The sequence below is a fragment of the Teleopsis dalmanni genome, chromosome 2 (genome assembly GCF_002237135.1).
Source record: "Teleopsis dalmanni isolate 2A chromosome 2, ASM223713v2, whole genome shotgun sequence".
Classification (NCBI taxonomy): domain Eukaryota; kingdom Metazoa; phylum Arthropoda; class Insecta; order Diptera; family Diopsidae; genus Teleopsis; species Teleopsis dalmanni.
Genome location: NC_051847.1, coordinates 142,296,065 through 142,313,754, shown reverse-complemented (window position 1 = coordinate 142,313,754; position 17,690 = coordinate 142,296,065). Strand labels below are relative to the sequence as shown.

The following is a 17,690-nucleotide window of genomic DNA, read 5'->3' as shown; positions in this document are numbered from 1 at the left end:
TTAGTACAGAAGAAGCCGTCGGTCGATTTTTATTTACGTTTCGTGCGGAAATTTCGGTGGCAATTAATTATCAAATTCTTTTCTATGATATAATTATATTTATAATGCATTACTAACAGAATAAACTTTGTCGTAACACTTGAATGATAAAAAAATCAACACAACCTATAAATTCCGGTGGGTTCTTATCAATTAATTTGTATTTTATTTCGTCATAATTGCGCGCACGTTCTTGTTATCAGAACCGCATTCACTCTCACCGCGTAACACGTGTGCAATAATCCAGAGAACTAATTCTTTCCTCTCGATGCACTTGTATTTACTTGAGTTGTGCATAAATTGTAGGATAGTTGAGTGCACTTTTATTAAATTTTCAATTTTATTTAATATTCGCACAAGCTTTGATGTGAAAAAGCCGAAAGAATACATTTGCATGTGAAGAGAACAACACACATTTTTTATTGTAGACTCATTTTTTTTATTATTTTATATTCTCCAAAAATAAGCTTTTCATTCATACACTTTTAAGCTTTCTATGGTGAATTCAATGTAGATATTTTGACAAAAGGTGGCGCTGTTATTTTTCTACACAAAAGCCATAAAGCACTTATTATAAAGAAAAATTTGTATATAAGTGCTTGTATTTAATTGTGGATTAGACGCATTTATTTAAAAATGTTGGCAAATATTTCGTTCTTTATTAAGAACTTCATCAGTGCTATATAATAACAAACATTAATTTAAAGATAAAATACTAACATCCAAATATATATACCTTATTTTTTATAAAATGCAATAATTTTCCTGTTCCACAATAGTCATTAGTAATTAAAATTGTATTAACAAATAAAAATAAAAAATTAAAACAATTAAAATTCACACATTAAAAATTAATAAACAATTTTTGGACATAAATAACGAGCATAACAAAACTAAAAAATTTTTTTTAATAATAATATTCCGCCAAAAATATTGATAATAATAAACGTTCTCTTTTTTATATCTCTTATTACTCAATAAGAAACTTAACAGCTGACTTTTATTTTCATTTATCTCTTATTTTTGATTAGCTTGTATTTATCCAATAAATTAGAGTAAAGTGTGCTAAAATTATCCGTGTCTCTCTTGTAGTTTACCACCTGTTCATTATTTAATATGATGTTAATAACTTCACTCATTAATCTTTTATGATAATTATTTTCAATTTCCAGAATTATTACTTTATCAAAGTTAAAGCTATGTCCTTTAGACATAGAATGTTCAGAAAGAGCTGTTTTTTTCCCATCATCTTTACGTTTACACGTACTTTTATGTTCACCAACTCTTTTTGCCAATCTTTGTTTGGTTGTTCCTATATAAGCTCTATTGCAATCATTACAATTGATCTTATAAATAAGATTTGACAAATTTTCTTTCTTTTCTTTGTCTTTAATCTTTGAGAATAAATTTCCTGTTGTTTTCAAGTTGTAAAGTACAATATCAATTATTTTCTCTAGTTTAAATAATTTTGAAATTTTTTGAGAGAGTCCCGGTATATTAGGGAACTTACATCTAGGTTTATTGTTATTGACATTGTCAACTGTATTTTTTGACGTTTTTGTGCATTTATAGGACAGAAAGATTTTATTTATAAAATACTTAGGATAATTATTATTCATAAGTATCTGTCTAATTTGTTTCTTGTTATCATCCATAAACTTGTCATCGCTGAGACTTGTAACTCTGCTAATCAAGTTTCTAACCGTATTAATTTTTTGGTGAATTGGGTGGTCTGATAGAAAATTAAGTAACCTTCCCGATGATGTAGGTTTCATATACCAGTTTGTAATAACTTTATTATTGTCCGATCTTATCACCATTATATCTAAAAACGGTATTGTTCCATTGCATTCAATCTCATAAGTGAATTGAATACTCGGATTTATATTATTAAAAATCTCTACTGTCTTCTCTACCTCTTCTTTTGGTATTGCAAAAAGAGTATCATCTACATAATACATTGCCAATTTTACTTCATATGGGAATTTTTCCAAAACATTTGATATGATAATTTCCATAATAAAAGCTAATGATGGTGAAGATGGGTTTCCCATTGATGTTCCATCCAATTGGTGTATAATTTTGTGATTGAATTTGAAAAAACTGTTGTCAAAAATAAACATTACAATTTCAATGATTTTAGCTTTTGAGATTGTAGTGTAACAACTTAAGTAATTCCAATGTTTTTTAATCATTTCAATCATTAATGTCCTGGGAATACTTGGAAAAAGAGAGACTACGTCTAATGAAATTAATATATATCCTTCAGGAATACTTGTTCTTTTTAAAATTTCTATTGCTTCAAATGAACTTTTTACACTTCTGTGAAAAGTTGAGCATACTTGGGAAAAGATTTTTTTGTGAATATAAGACGATAAATTATAAGTAGGAGAGTTGATGTTACTTATAACTGGTCTATAACCTATTGTATCTTCTTTGTGAGTTTTTCTAAGACCATAAGCTTTAGGACAAACACTATTATGTTTTTTCAGTTGATATAATTCAGTTTTCGATATATCTCCTGTTTTAAATAGCGAATCAATAATTGAATTGCTTTTATTTTCAACTACTAAAGTTGGATCTTTGTTAATAAACTCATATAGATGATCATTACTAAACAAATCGGTCATGTGTTGAATATATTCATCTTTATATACAATAACTGTAGAATTTCCTTTGTCTGCTCTCATTACTAAGATGTTACTATTTTCACGTAAAAATTGTTTGGTGTAATTCACATCTTGTCTTACATTAAGACTGAAAAGTTTTCGGAAATTCTCATTTAAAATTCGCGCGCTGTATATTTTTCGATATTTTAAGTTTATGTAGTTTGGCAGCACTGTCCTTATTTACTATGCCAAAAATGAGCGCGATCTGTCAGACAGTTCGTTTACGGCAGCTGTTGAAACCAGTTCACCTCAGTAGTGCGTTGCGAAATGTCTTTGACGGTCGTACGACCGTCCTGAAAAGCTTTGTACCACTCATAAACTTGAGTTTTCGATAAAACTGATTCCCCATAAGCCTTTTGTAGCATTCGCAACGATTCTGCACACGAAATTTCGTTCGAAACACAAAATTTGATGCAAACTCTTTGTTCAATATTTTTTTCCATTGTTTTTTTCGCAACGCACTACTGAGGTGAACTGGTTTCAACAGCTGCCGTAAACGAACTGTCTGACAGATCGCGCTCATTTTTGGCATAGTAATTGTCCTTAATTGCTGCCAAACTACATAAACTTAAAATATCGAAAAATATACAGCGCGCGAATTTTAAATGAGAATTTCCGAAAACTTTTCGGTCTTAATGTATGTTATTTGATTTGTTAAGACAATGTACATTAGAATAGAAATTGGTAATAATGTTTATCCCTTTCATTCTTAATTGATCTAATTTATTATTATTATATGGATGTTGTCTTACACCATATTCAAAATCTTTGATAATGGTACTCATGTTAACATCTTTTGCTTCTATTTGAAGGGAAAATTTTGGACCAACTTCTATTACACGTTGGACTCGTATTGGTATTTGAACATTCGTATAATTATTGATAAACTTCTTTTTACAAATTATGGTGTGTTCGTCATGTTTTATTGCTAGGTTTTGGAACTTCTTACAATTATGTTTCTTTGTTTTATCAAAAATGAAATTATATCTATGTTTTAATCTGTCATAAAAGTTGTTTAAAGTTATTACATCTATATATCGACTCAATTCTAATTTAGTTTTTGTTATTTCTTTGTTTGTTCTATCAAGTTTCCATATTGTTATTTTTATTTCAATGTTCAAAATTGATCGTCTGAATTTTTTTAATAACTTATCAGCTACATGTGGATTAGGCCATTAGATTTTTACAGGGTTAACTACTTTGTGCTTGCTAAAGTAAACGCATGAGTTAAACCATTTAATTTATATAGAGTTATTCGTTTTGTGATTCCAAAAGTAAACATAAAAAAGTAAACTGATGATGTTTGGTATCATCTTTTAAATGTACTCCACAGATCATCTTACAGAAATGTTTGATGACTTGAGAGGGTGGGAGAGTTTGAGGTTTGTGTCCGCATAAACATGATACAAAAAAGTGCAGTACTCCTAATTCACATAAAATATAATAAATTAAGTCAAACACCTGGCAATTTCGCACACAACAACAATAGGACGTACTGTGTGATTTGTGGCACCGTCCTCCTGTCAAGCTGCTATTTTCTTGTAACACCGATTTCAGAATGGATTTTAGTAGAGTCAGCTATTTTATATAAATTTTTTTACTGCACTATTTGCTAATATTGCTTACTACTCGGTATATCGATATTTAAAAGTGATATCTTTTTACATTGATTAAACTAACAGGAATTACACACACCATCTACTGTCAACTAGTAACAATAAGTCTTCTTGTTCTCGGAAAGTAGAAAACATTTAAATATGGCATAGTAGAAAAATCTGTATTGTGACAGATGGATGTGCCCGGGGAAGAATCATGACCATATTTTGATTTATTTGAACGTCGAAATATTTTAAAGACATTGCTTAATTGGCAAAGTAAAATATTGAAATTAACAACAAATGCATATTCAGTTTTTACTTGCTTCAGAAGATATGTAAAAATTTCTGTAATATTACACTAACAAAATCTATTGCGTTGGTTGGCTATAGCAAATTGTTACGAACCTCGAGACTGTCCACTTGGGCAGTCCTATGATTGAAATCTCATACAGAAGAAGACTCCATTTCCAGCTATTCCAATCAAGAATATGAAATTCAAGTCTGACATCAAAACTACAATTCATTTTCAAAGAACTAGAAGAAACAATTTTAAACATTCAAAACTAGCTTACACAAAAATTACAAAAACGTATATTCCCAAAATGAGCAGGCCACTTGTCTCTTGTCGTATTGAACTCAGTTGTATTTTAGGCTTAATATAAAGTAAAGCCAATGAGAATTTTAAATAATGTATTAAATAATAAACCACTTCAACCAAAAACAGAATTATAAAGGAATGTATTTTGTATCACAACTCTTTTTTGTTATGGCACACTTATCAAATGTTCTAATATGCAAGGGTAACACGATTAACGTAATTAAATTTTGTTAATAATTTTCATTCGGTTTAATTTCCATTTATAAAAAATAACTGAAATAATCGTAATGTAACGCAAGTCGGTTGCTCTATGACGTCTACTTTTTTGTGTAAAAACACAGCAAATTTACAAAAGTCCACTTTCCAGCATACAAGTTAAGTATGGATTTGGCGCAGTTGGCTAATTGAACACTGACTCTGAGCTTCAAATTTGGCAGGGCATGAGTTCAACATTTGGTACTTGCAGTCGCAAAATATTATTTACGGATAAATAAATATAAGAAATAATTCCAAGACCACTGATGATTGGTATTTGGCAATAGTCGAGACAGCTGTATGGTTAGCCATAAATTAATTAATTAAGATAATGTAAAAAAATAGAATTTTTGTTGTTATATTTCACTACTTTTCTCTACCAAATATACTAGTTTCTTTAAGTAAAATAGTTAGTTCCGTCTTATCAGACATTAAATTACGTCACTCACAGTACTAAGCGAAGTGCGATCAACTGTAACTGCCATTCATGTTACTGTCAGGGAAGATAATTATTCGAAAATTCGATATTCCTCAAAAAACATATTCCATGTCGATTCTTTCAGTTTAATGTTAATAAGATCCCATTTACGTAAGAATTAAATCCATTATTATACTGCAATATTGCGGTCAGGAAGGAATTCACTTCTATTTACGAAGCTATCACTACGTTTACGCGAGTCTTAAAATCACTTTTAAAACTGATTTTAAAATTTGTTCTTAGAGCGTTTACGCACAAGAATTAAAAGCACTTTTAAGGTAACTGTCAATCAATCAGCTGTTTAACAGCAAACATAAATGTTGATTTTAAACATTTTAAAAATGAATATGGTAAAACTACAAATTGTTTTACTTTTATTGCAAAAAAAAGATATTATAACCAAAATTGTAGAAAATAATAATAAAGCAACAATGCTGATTTTAAAATCATTCCGTAAAAAATTTACAAAATTACGAGAAATGCGATTGCAGCTCTTTAATAAAATGGCAATACGTTCTGCTAATGAGGCTTTAATGAATGTAAATGTTTTTATAAAGTTTTTCATAAAATATTTAGAATGCATTTTTGTTTTTAGCTTCCACCACGAATAAGAACTTTTAGCAAAAGGAAGAGAAGTTCGGAATGGTGGGATGTTGAAGTTCTGCAGTTCTATGACGATGAACAATGGATTGCTGATTTTCGAATGAATCGACAAATATTTTTCAGGCTTGTAGATTTGCTTAAGGATAAAATGGCACCAGCAGAAAACACTTTCGTTGAAGGGTTGTCTGTTGAAAAGAAAATAGCTATTGCAGTTTACAAACTTGCCTCTTGTGCTGAATACCGTGTAATTGCAAAGGGATTTGGAGTATCAAAAAGTACTGTTTGCTTATGTGTTCACAGTTTCTGTAAAGTTTTAATTGAAAATCAAGTCGGCAAAATATTATCCTGGCCAAATGCATTAGAATGTGAACGCATAGCCTCGAGATTTGAACAAAAATTTAAACTGCCAAATATTATTGGTGTTATAGACGGCACTCATGTGCCAATTAAACCCCCAAAAGACGGTGCTGCAGATTTTCGTAACAGAAAGGGTTATAGTTCCATTGCAGTGCAAGCTATTGTGGATGATCAATATTTATTTAAAAATATCACAGCACAAAATCCTGGCTGTGCACACGATGCATCAGTGCTTAGGGGCAGTTCTCTATACAAAAACCATAATACATTAATTCCTGAAAGCCATAGGGAAATCGCCGGAATTTACAACGCCTCAAATGAAGCTATGCTTTTTAAACTTCCTTATTATATTATTGGTGATGCAGCTTATCCGCTTTGTAACTGGATTATGAAAAATTATAGGGACGAGTTAACTGTTGAAGAGACATCCTTCAACTTATATTTGAATCAAGCACGAATTGTTGTGGAGCAAGCATTTGGTCGCTTGAAAGGAAGATGGAGAATACTTTATAAGAAGAGCGACCTAGATGTTTACAATATGCCGCATGTGATAATAGCGTGCGGAATTCTTCACAATTTTGTGGAGATATCTAAACAACGTTATAATTCCTCATGGGATGTAGAAAGAATCCACGGTGAAAGTGAATATCCCCAACCTGAACAGATGTACAATCGACAAAATTCGTCGTCCGGACATCTTATGCGAGATCATATATGCGCGCACTTGGCGAGAAAATATCCACTTCTACATAGAAGCAATTAAAAAAATAATGTAGAAAAAACCAATTTTTAATTAATTAATTTATACGTTTATTTATAACTAACAATATAATATATATAATATAATATATTTATAACAATTTATGTTTAATAATAAATTTAAATAATTGAAAATAATAAATTTAATATTAAATTGAAATATTTTTTCAATTTTTAGAGAATAAAAAATAAAAAGATTTTCAAATATAGAATAAAAAATAAATAATTTTAATTAATTTAAATTCTGCGATGCAATTAGACCTCTGATAGCACTTTCAATTGTCTCATTGCTACTACGCACCAAATTTTCATTGTGCTTACGCTGCTCTTCCAGCATTTTCGTTTCCCATTCACGCTGTTTTTCCGCTTCCTCGCTAAAGAATTTTTCTTGGCGGCTAATCATAATTTTGCATTCGCGAGACCAACTTTCATGAAAGCTGGACAATGCCTTTGCGTAACTTCCTCTGCCCTTCGATCGATCTAGTCGAATTTGCGTTGTGGTGGTATTTGATGAAGTTGACGTCGAAGGCAAGTCATCTATTCCTAACTCCCAATTCGTTTCATCTGCGTTATTCTGCGAGTTCAAAAATGCGGATGTCGAAGGCAAATCAAAGTCTGAATTGTGCTCATCTGTGTTGTCATTCAAATATTCTTCATTCCATTCGCCTACAATTAAAGAAATTAAAGTTCGGTAACAATATATTTACTTTTATGATAAATTACCATTTAAGTGTTCAATATCAAGAGTATCGCACCCGTTATTTTCAAGAATTGATGATGGTCTTGAGTCAAGGATTTCGCACATCAATGGATGGTATTCCATGCAACTGTTACCACTACAATTGTTATGTTTTTTTATTTCAGAGTATTGTCTCTTTAATACCTGCCACTTTTGTTTAATTTGCTGTACACTTCTGTACCAGCCACTGATTTCCAGTTCTTGGCGAACAATTTCATAAATTGTGTCCTTTCTATATTTTTTGCCGTCTAACAATTTAATTATTTGTTTTTCTGCAAATATTTTAATTAAACATTCTTCCTCCTCTTTCATCCAATTTTTTCTTTTCATTTCCCTTTTCTCCATATTTTTAGTTATTTGGTTAGTGTTATTTGTAATAAAATTCAAATTATTTGTACCTATTTACTGTTAACAGCTGACAATTCAAACCTTAAACTGCTTTTAAGGTGTTTACGCAAAGCGTAAAAGTGACATTTCTTACTAAAAGTGATGTTAAACTACTTTTAGTAAGCTAAAAGTGCTTTTAAGCAAAATTCAATTTAGGGTGTTTACGCGATCTTAAAATCGATTTTAAGAGCCTTAAAACAACTTTTAAGGCTCGCGTAAACGTAGTGTATGTTAATTAGTGAAATTGCAGATTGCAGTATGTACTGAGTCATTTGGACGGGTGGAATGATACTTATGGCCGAGACATGTTGAACGATTTGAATTTTATAAATGTGTTTTAAGGAGCATTTGTTTTCAATAGGATAATATCACATGTTTTAGAAATAAATCCATTTTCTGCCATTAATATTCTGTAATCTGACGCCTCTATATGGGTTTGCTATTTCAATAATAGTTTAATAAATCATTAATTTATGTTACTGAAATAAACTATTTCTACAAACGAATACCGATTACAGTCTTAAAAGTAAAAAAAATTGAACGCAAATTCGTCATTGGTATGTAGATCCTCTAAAGGTCAAATGTCCGAAATAATTTTTTATCATTCACTTCATTTATTTATCTTTGTTTCAATTTCAGAAAATACACCTTTGAAAAAAAAAGATCGTGTATTACTATAGTCTACATAGTTAGTAAAAATAGGATTGATCAGTTGAATTTATATTCAAAGTTGCATTTATAAGCTTTTATTTCGAATGTATTCTTTTATGGAAAACAAGTATTTTCTGAAAAATTTTAAAGGTAAATAGACTAAAATAGAACACAATTATCTTGTAAAAACTTTTAATGACGATGGGTGATTATTATATGGGTTATAGTGGAGACTTACGCCCAAAGCTCACTCGAGCTCAAATACAATGACTTCAATATATAATAATGTGATATCATTATATAGTTGCTATATAAATATATAACTCTGATTTGAATAGTGACTTTTTAAGAACTTTGTGTGAGAGTATTTAAGCCGTAATAAAACTCTATTTTCACAGCATAGGATTTTATTTACATAGTTTAAAATTTAATATGTTAGTGTTGCAATGTTATTTATATCATTTTTATATTATGAATACACTTTTTTAATGGAAGTAGCATATGAAATGGTGGTACCAACTGTTGGTCGGTGCAGATGATGAGTTGTGTTGCAGTAGCGAAAGGAGCAACACAACTCATCAATCTTTCAAACGTTTACACGTTTTTATTGCTCCAATAAGTTGGCAATGTTTTACTGGCCATTTTTAACTTCTTTTTATGAGTTTTTAGCATTTGTTTAGGTAAATTTATTTCTTGCACATAGCAAACAATAAAAAATTTTACTCAACACTAAATCAAGTAAAAGAATTTTTTATTGCACTCCTTTTCCAGTTTTTCACTTTTTATCTTTATAATTTTTCCATTATTTTTGCTATTTTTCTAATTTTTCCTCAGTTTCAAATGTCCTTTTTTGTTTCTCTCAGAAAACAACAAATCCGCATCTATAATTTATGGAGCAATTATGCAAGTGTGAGTTTGTGTGATTTTTTAATACCTTCTCCAACACCTAAAATATTCAACAATGTACGAGTAGTTTTAGGTTGAAGTTTTGCCATTTTGGCATTTTGTAAAATAAACCTCAAGCTTAAGGATTTGTCCTTTTTATCAGAAGCATTTTATTGTCACACTTGTGTACAATGCACAGCACACAGATTTGCCAGGAAGTCAAGTGAGCAGACTTTCAACCTTCTTTTCTCTTGGCATTTTTACCTTTTGACTTATTGCTTTTTGTTAACTGATTTTTATTGTGTTCATATCCGAGCCATACTTGCATGCGGTTTGGCTCGGATAAGGACACGGGTATGCCCGTCAGTATGGAGTACAGAAACACCTACTCTAATGCACACAAATGTAGTTACGTGCCGTTCTAATGTTTTTTGAAGTTGCTATGATGGCTGACACCAAATGTTACCAATTTTTATTATTTTTTTATATGCTTGCCTAAAATTATTATCCATCAGATACTCAGATACGAGTACGAATACAAAGAATTGTATCTCGTGTATGCAACAGAAACCCTTTTTTATGGGGCATTCAACGTTTTGTGTGTGGGAAAATAACAAATTCGCTTTTTCATTGTAATTTGTTTTATTTTTTCTCTTCTCTCTTTGACAATTGTTGCTGTCACCAATTAAATTCCATTTTCCCCAACATCAGTTTAGCTTCGAAATTGTAATGTGATTTACGGCTTTTCGTTCAATGTCAATGCATACACTTAATTATTGCAGCCAGCACAGAGTCTGCAACATCAGCGGCAACTGCGATGCGAAAAAAGTGGAATTTGCAATTTCGAAATTGCTGTTTTGCATATTGGCTTTTATCTGCCGTAATTCAATGTTGCAGTTGTTATCGCACTAATTGTGGAAATTCCATTTATTGAACTGAGGCATGACAATCAGCCACAGTTGTAGTAGAAAGCACTACAATCCGTAGTGAGTTTCGGTTTTCAGTTTGGCTTATTACGTGATATAACTCTTTATATATGTAACATTTACTAAGTATATAAACCATGCTTAAGACTTAGTAGCAATGGTCTTGCATCATAGCATTTGCAGACAAGTATTGCAGACAAATAAGTATTAGTAAGTCGTGTGGCTGACACACAGATGGCGCTGTCATTGTCAAATCCATATGATGTTTATGAAGTACCAACCTTCAAAAGACCATGTGTAAAACTTCATGACATTTCGATTAGTCAAAAATAAAGGGACAACCATTTAAGTGAAGCTACTTTTGTTATTTTCAAAACAATGGATTTTGTGTGTTAATTTAATTTATCATGCTTCTTGATGAAAAAAAAATACTGTACAAGCTCAGCTTCAAAAGTGTTATCCGGACTCTGCTCCATTTAAATTTAAATGAAGTCGTACCATTATCGGTGTTGATGGTGAACCTTCTGATCGTAAATTGAAGTTGCGTGAGATAGCTGAGACCGTAAAGATATCAGCAGGCAGTGTGTTTACAATTATGCATGAACATTTGACCATGAGAAAGCTCTTTTCAAAGTGGGTGCCGCGTTTACTCACAGTCGATCAAAAACAACAACGTGTTGATGATTCAGAGAAGTGTTTGGCCATGTTTACACGTAATAAATCAGATTTTTTGCGTCGATATGTGACAATGGATGAAACATGGATCCATCAGTTCACTCCGAAATTAAAACGATCATCATCTGAGTGGACAGCAGCCGGTGAACCACGTCCGAAGCGTCCAAAGGCACAACAGTCAGCTGGGAAGGTTATGGCTTCAGTATTTTGGGATGCACATGGTATAATATTCACTGACTATCTCGATAAGGGAAAAATCATCAATAGTAACTACTATACGGTATTACTGGATCGTTTGTGAAAAAACGACCGCATACGGCAAAGAAAAAAACTTTGTTTCCCCAAGCCAATGCACCATGTAACAAGTAATAAAAACAATAAAAACGATGGCAAAATTTCACGAATAACACTTCGAATTGCTTCATCATCTACCATATAGTCCAGATCTGGCCCACAGCGACTACTGGCTATTCGCTGATCTCAAAAAAATGCTTGCCGGTAAGAAATGCATATCAAATGAAGAAGCAATTGCTGAAACTGAATCCTATTTTGAGGTAAAAGACAAATACTTTTACAAGTACGGCATCGAGAAGTTAGAGAAGCATTGGAATGATTTTATTGCCCTTGAAGGAGATTATATTGATGAGTAAAATTGATTTTTAGCAGAAAAAATTTGTTTTTCTTAGTTAGTCACACGACTTATTGAGTGATGTGCTATATGTCGGATTTTTATAAATAAACTATTTTTTTTAATTTAAATAATTAACTTAAAAGTTAGTAACAATTTTGAATAATGAAATAAACAATATTAGCTGATTAAGTAATGAGAAATTATTTATATTTAAAACACTTCTATTTAACTTTTTCAAAAAATTAAATATAATAATATTATACAGTATTGCTTAAAATACGCAAACTCGATTGTTTTCATAACTAATTAAGGAATTTTATTGCTTTGGAAACAAATCAACTGGAAAGTTCAAGAACCAGCCTTTTTCATTGTTTTATAGTAGTCGCTAGACAATGGGAAAGAGGAATAAAACCACTGAATGCACAAAATATTGGGCAAATATATGTAAAATAAATTTTCACTGAAAAACGATTACAGAGTGCTGTCACACCATTAGGTTATGAGTCTTACTTTTGTCTCAGTAGCTTTGTTAATCAAAAATAAAAATTGACACATTTAGACTAAAATAGAGTAAAAAGCAATCCATTAGTTACTTATGCGGCTCAAAAGACCACTGTTAAGAACTGAAGCCATACTTATTGAAACATAAAAAAAATTGAAATATCGTCGTCAATGATGTACGGAACAAAGGCATTAACAATGATTTTTATATTCATGTGGAGGTGCAAATAACTGAACGATTTTTGGCTACTTGTTATATTGTCAGAGACATTAACGAATTATAAAAGCATATGTTCGAAGACTAGATGGTCTCCAGAAATGTTGCAATGGTATCTTTCTAATTATGTGATTTACTGACAGTAGATATTTTAAGTGTTTCATTTATGTGGATAAGTCTACAACGATTTCAGTCATGAGTAGTCTATGTAAGATGTATTTGGTAATATTGTATTAGTTATAAATATTTGAAGGATAGGATTTAAGTTTTAAATATTTTTTCCCAATTTATAAATAAAATTTTACTTCACTAACTTGCATTAGTTTTCTTTTGAATTTAAAGCCTACCTCTACCAAAAAATATTTTCTTTTTTTTTATTAATTAATTAATTGAATTTTTGGCTGACCATAGAGCTATGTCGTATATTGCCAAATGCTCATCATCAGTGGTCTTGGAATTAATTCTTATATTTAATTAATCGTAAATAATTTTTTGACATTGCAAGTACCATGGGTTGAATTCGAACTTCGCCAAATTTGAAGCTCAGAGCCTGTGTTCATTAGTCAACTGACCCAAAGCCGTACTTGACTTGTATGTTCTGACTTAGAATTTTATTCATTTGTTCCGAAAGTTCAGTAAGAAATGTATTTGCTGTAGTTTATTAGAACGAAATCATATACCAGCTGTAGAATAATCGCATTAATTAATATTTTTCTTTACTTTTTTTCGTATAGAATCTAATTTGGGAACATAATACGGAAAAATTTGTTAATGCTACTCCACGATTCGTACAAGTGGGACTATTTCTTTCAAAACCTCTCTAACAAAATGCAATATTGTAGTTTCTATTAAGTAAAATAGTCACAAACTGACGCTAAATTACAATTTATTTAATAAAAAATGTTTCTTATTTTAACTAAATTGTGCACTGATTGCTTGAGTTACTGAGGGGAAGGTACATCCTACACAATTGATATGCATTCAATGTAGTGAAACAATTCATACGTCTATGGTACTTGTAAAATACGTTGTAATATTGAGCGTTTTTCATTTTTTAGATTAAGGATTTACTAATATTTTTAAATGAAACACTCTGTATACTGTTTTACAATATTACGTCATACAACTATTAATATAATTTCTACATGGCTTGTGTCGAATGTATCAACATACTATGACTGATAACTGTAGACACCACAAAAACTCCTTTAATATAAATATTTAATACAAAATATGGTAAATATAAACCAGAAGACTAAGGTGCTTATCTTAAGTTCAGTTTTCATTTAAATTGGCATAAATATGGAAGGTATAGATAAGTAAACTAAATTGCAGTGAAAAACAAATATCTATAGTGTAAAAACCAAACTGACATTTGTACATTAAGGTTACAAACTCATAACGACTATGACTGCATATCATTGTTCTAGGCTCGATAAGATATTTTGCTGTAATAAATATTGCATTTCTTGTGTTTAATCTCGATTCGATGCAATAAAACAATAATAAATTTGCATGTTCCATATTTGCCTGCAAAAGTAGTTCACAAAATTCTGCATTTGCTTTGTATTACTATGAGTTGCAGTGTATTTGCTGCAATATATTTTGTGAATGCATAACACAAAATGTCAGAGAAATAACACAGAAAAGGCTTTTTGTACATAAATAACATGAACACTCGTACATGGCTGATTTTGAAAAGATTAGGGGCATCGAGTGGGGCTACGTTCCATAAATTTCATGCAAATGTTACCATTAAAACTGCTATGCAGTTTTCGACTTATTTTGGCAGGTTTATCGATTAAACTTAACTGTTTGCTTCAAAGTTGATGAGCATCTATAAAGTGCAATTTCGTTTTCATATAAAATTTATACATTCTATATTTCATTTAGTTTGTTGTATTTGTGTTCTTGTTAAATCAACTTTTAATGTTTATTTTTATAACTTGACATATTGCCATTGAAACTTTTTAAATCGTTTCTTGAAATTTCTTTTCCTAAAACAAATTTCTAAAATTTGTTTCTTAATCTAGAAAAAAAAATGGTCTTTTGGTTACTTTGTATATAATACTATATGGTAATCTTAATATCTTATTTGAATATTTCACTTATTTCGTTAGATGTCGCGAGCTAAAATACATCCCAAATATTCCGTTAAGGTTTCATAAATCTTACATTAAAATATTTTTACATTTGTTGTGATTATCAATACTAATAATATTTTAAATAATGATTATGTCAAGTAATCGTTACATAGAAATGAGATATTAGATAGTACGGAATGCTTTTTCAGAAAAATTATTTACAAATGTATTACGAATTAATCATTCAAAATGTTCTGAGATTACTCTCTATCTAAAGAAATAAACAAAAAATCATCATAATTTTGTAATAACGACACTTAAAATAAACGTTAAAGAAATTCTATATAAAAATCTGAAATGCGAAAAAGAATACTAACCTAACCATCTAATTTTTCCTCTAAAACTAATTACTAATGGCGTCTACCATTGGTAAATCTGGATTCAATCTAGATTTACTCTTGATCTGTCCAATTTTATTGCCCAATCGAACACTTTTAAAGTAATGTAATATTTTTGTAGTTGTGTTAGTAGATATTTATATATTTCATAAATACTGTCAAATCATATATATAGTTGTTAATTTCAAGGTTATTTTGTTAGTATGGTAAAATATCAAGAGTGTTATCAATTAATCTCGAGTGTTATACATTTTACTCGAGATTTATCAATCGAAAATAAAAATTGCACTGAAAGTGAATCGCGATTGAAAAAGTTGCACTAGATTTACCAATCGGAAATAGTATAAGAATTTAAAAAATTTATAGCAAGAGTAATGAAATTATAGCAAGACATTATATACTTTATTAAACGATAATTATCCATTATCGAATAATAAGGAAATTTGCTGGAGCTAATGGTGTTTCGCCTAAATACATTTACAAAATATTGTAAGAATTATAGCAAGACAAGTGTCTCTCTTAAAGCTGCCGCAAAATGGGTGACTTTATTGACCTTGTACAAAAAGTCATCAATACTGGCAATACAAACAGTGTTCGGTCTTAGCTTTCATAAACATATGTCTTTATCGATCTGGATTGCAGCTTCAGGTTTTGAACTCTCATTTGCATTATTATTTCATGCAAATATGGTTTCACCATTTACCTTACATTAGGCTTCTTTTTATATATACGAATCACATAACTTGCCATCAGTGCTTAATTTTTTTACTGCGTTCACTTTAAGGTAGTTTTCGTTTTATTCTTGGGTGTAGAGTTCCCGAAATTATCCTTCACTGTAAAGTGGTCCAATCAATTTTCATAGAACTTTTCTTCCAAACGCGGTTGAGAGATCAAAGTGCTGTTCTTTAAAAACCTTAGTTCCCGACCCATATGTCATTAGTGGTAGAAATATTCTCTTATACACTAGTATCATGAATTTATGGTAACATTTCTGGACTTAAAAAGTCTTGATAAATCGTAACACGTTTTTTTGGATTTAAGCAGCCGCCTACATATTTCTTCATCCATATTATTGTCAGAGGTACTATTGATAAAACGTAATTGAAGGATTTCATCATTTTAGACTCGTACCCCACTACCCTGATTGATCAATTGTAGACATTTTTTATTATAGACGATGCCACCATTTTATTTGTCCTCGATTTATTATGTTCAGCCAAACTCTTTCTGCCGTCTTTTCTTGAGTAAGGCCTGTTGTGCCACTGATTGAGATCTTCCAAAAATGTCAAAGTTGTCTGCATATGCAAATATCTAACTGAACTTAGTAAAAAATTTAGTAACAAACATTTCAAATATTCTGTTAGAAGAGTTAAAACCATAGGGTCATTTTATACAGAAACATAACTGCAAAAAAGTGATTATAATACATCGGCTATCAAAAATAATCGGGATTAAAAAAGGAATTTTTAAGAATGGGAAGACTGTGTTACCAGTCGAGATATTATTTAACAAATTGGTAATAAATTGGTTAAGAATATTAAAACTAAATGATAGCGACTCCATTAACAAAGATAATGAAGTTGCTTGTTACAAAATAATAAATCGATTCGGTTGTACGACGAGTTTGGGTGTACCCTTAAGAGGAGTAATTTCAGAAGAATAAAGACCAGTTGAAAGATTTTTATTTTTGAAAGAGAAATAAAGTTGAATGTAGAAGTTTTTCTATGAAAAAACTGTTCAATGTTAAAAAAGATTCAATTGAGTTAGCATTCTTTTAATTAATAACTTTTATTAATGTTGATAGAGTTTTTTAAATTTATTATTCTTTGATATGCAGCAGAAAATTTCTTATTTCGTATTCTAGTCCATTATTAAAACAATATGCATGTTCTAAAAGAGTATCATTTTTGCCGTCCTGAAACTCTATTTAACACATATTATTAATAAACATTGTTTGTATAACTAGAAGGACTACGTGTTACTTAGTAACACATAGCTCCGCTTTTATTTTTTCTATATAAAGATTTTGTTTTGCAGTGCACGTGGGCACATCTTTCAGGGTGACAACTTATGATTGATTTTGAAATAACTCTTTTCCATATAAGGTTAATTAATTAATGATATTTCATTTTTCCTCGTAGAGCAAGGCTAAATGTTATGAAAAACCGAAAGGTTAAAAGTTGACATTTAACATTTATAAATCCAACTGCAGTTAAAATTAATTTTTCAATTTATATAAA

At 30.3% G+C, this 17,690-nt stretch overlaps 3 protein-coding genes across 3 annotated transcripts in view; 2 read left to right on the top strand and 1 right to left on the bottom strand.

Annotated features, from left to right (window-relative positions):
• Positions 1-7: 7 nt before the first annotated feature.
• Positions 8-17,690, top strand: part of LOC119677359 (nicotinamidase-like) — a gene marked incomplete at its 3' end in the record, with an annotated part of 41,462 nt that continues 23,779 nt past the window's right edge. Inside the window, 1 exon segment of the mRNA XM_038088667.1 lies at positions 8-177.
• On the top strand, positions 6,092-7,360 carry LOC119675863 (protein ALP1-like). The gene is made up of 2 exons (XM_038087082.1): positions 6,092-6,176; positions 6,233-7,360. The coding sequence occupies exons 1-2, from the start codon at positions 6,117-6,119 to the stop codon at positions 7,358-7,360; spliced, it is 1,188 nt and encodes a 395-aa protein (XP_037943010.1). The 5' UTR covers positions 6,092-6,116.
• Positions 7,589-8,345, bottom strand: LOC119675862. The gene is made up of 2 exons (XM_038087081.1): positions 8,080-8,345; positions 7,589-8,022 (listed from the first exon to the last, which is right to left on the bottom strand). The coding sequence occupies exons 1-2, from the start codon at positions 8,177-8,179 to the stop codon at positions 7,589-7,591; spliced, it is 534 nt and encodes a 177-aa protein (XP_037943009.1). The 5' UTR covers positions 8,180-8,345.

Coding starts and splice junctions, on each gene's coding strand:
- LOC119675863 (XM_038087082.1), top strand. CDS start 6,117: ATGCGATTGCAGCTCTTTAATAAAATGGCAATACGTTCTGCTAATGAG. Junction 6,177..6,232: donor CTAATGAGGCTTTAATGAAT/GTAAATGTTTTT, acceptor TTTTGTTTTTAG/CTTCCACCACGAATAAGAAC.
- LOC119675862 (XM_038087081.1), bottom strand. CDS start 8,179: ATGGAATACCATCCATTGATGTGCGAAATCCTTGACTCAAGACCATCA. Junction 8,023..8,079: donor TGATATTGAACACTTAAATG/GTAATTTATCAT, acceptor CTTTAATTGTAG/GCGAATGGAATGAAGAATAT.